General features: G+C 39.5%; 1 protein-coding gene across 1 annotated transcript in view; it reads right to left on the bottom strand.

Annotated features, from left to right (window-relative positions):
* LOC111649045 (xylulose kinase-like) overlaps window positions 1–970 on the bottom strand; it is a gene marked incomplete at its 3' end in the record, with an annotated part of 6,453 nt that overhangs the window by 1,719 nt on the left and 3,764 nt on the right. The window contains exons 6-7 of the mRNA XM_087171838.1: window positions 823–937; window positions 5–162 (exon numbers count right to left, since the gene is read on the bottom strand). Coding sequence (XP_087027964.1) covers window positions 5–162; window positions 823–937 — 273 coding nt within the window. The remainder of the gene's footprint in view (window positions 1–4; window positions 163–822; window positions 938–970) is intronic.

Raw genomic sequence — 970 nt, forward strand, 5'->3', positions numbered from 1 at the left:
AGGCCAAACCACACCAGAGTGGACCAGAGTGGACCAGTCTTACCAGTACAGATGTGGAGGGCAGCGGCGCTCCCAGCAGTCGGTCCAAACGTGGAGCCGTGGCCTCCAGGCAGATCTCAGACCAGGTTCTGGTCCTGATGTCCAGAAGATTCATCCCTGAACCTGAACAACCAATCAGTCGATCAGTTCATCAATCAACTGATCAATAAGATTGTAACTCAGTCATTTACTTTGTCACTGACTCTGTCCATGTGACACTTCCTGTCAGGAACCAATCAGAGGTTCAGGATTCTGAACAATCACTTCCTGTTCCTGTCTGATTGATCATCATTATTCTGCTTCTCTTCTTCTCTGGACTCATTTGTGTCGTCACTGTCCTGGTAATAATAAAACTGATAATAATCAAAACAATCACTGATTCAAATATGAATCATTAATAAATGATGATTTAAAAAGTAACTGATGAGTGACGGACCTCACATAGAAACATGAATGAATGTGAATTAATCACATACAGTTTATATGTAGAGATAATATTAAAGAGTCATGTGACGGTGCTTCAGAAAAAGACAAAGCAAAAGAAAGTTTTCAGAAATGTGTTTTAAATTTCTGATTTCCTTTTTTTAATTTAATTTTCTAGTTTAAAGTTATTTATAATATTTTATGTCGTAATATTTTTACAGTGACACTGATTTTAACTCCATTCGATCAGATATGTTCATTTAGTTTAGTTTGTAGAACAGGAAAATGAAAATGAAAATGAATGAATGGACGAATGAATGAATGAATGAATGAATGAATGAAGTGTGGTCGGTGCCGTACCGTCACTGTAGTCAATGGCGGCGTAATCACCGAGGAAGAGAGAGGCTGCAAAACTACTGACCAATGAGATCCTCTGAAACCACACACACACACACACACACACGCTCAGTTCACACTAAGGTGACCCACAGAGGTCACAGGCCTCAGG

The sequence above is a fragment of the Seriola lalandi genome, unplaced genomic scaffold (genome assembly GCF_002814215.2).
Source record: "Seriola lalandi dorsalis isolate HSWRI2012SDOR001 ecotype SW California unplaced genomic scaffold, Sedor1 jcf7180002049901, whole genome shotgun sequence".
Taxonomy (NCBI): Eukaryota; Metazoa; Chordata; class Actinopteri; order Carangiformes; family Carangidae; genus Seriola; species Seriola lalandi.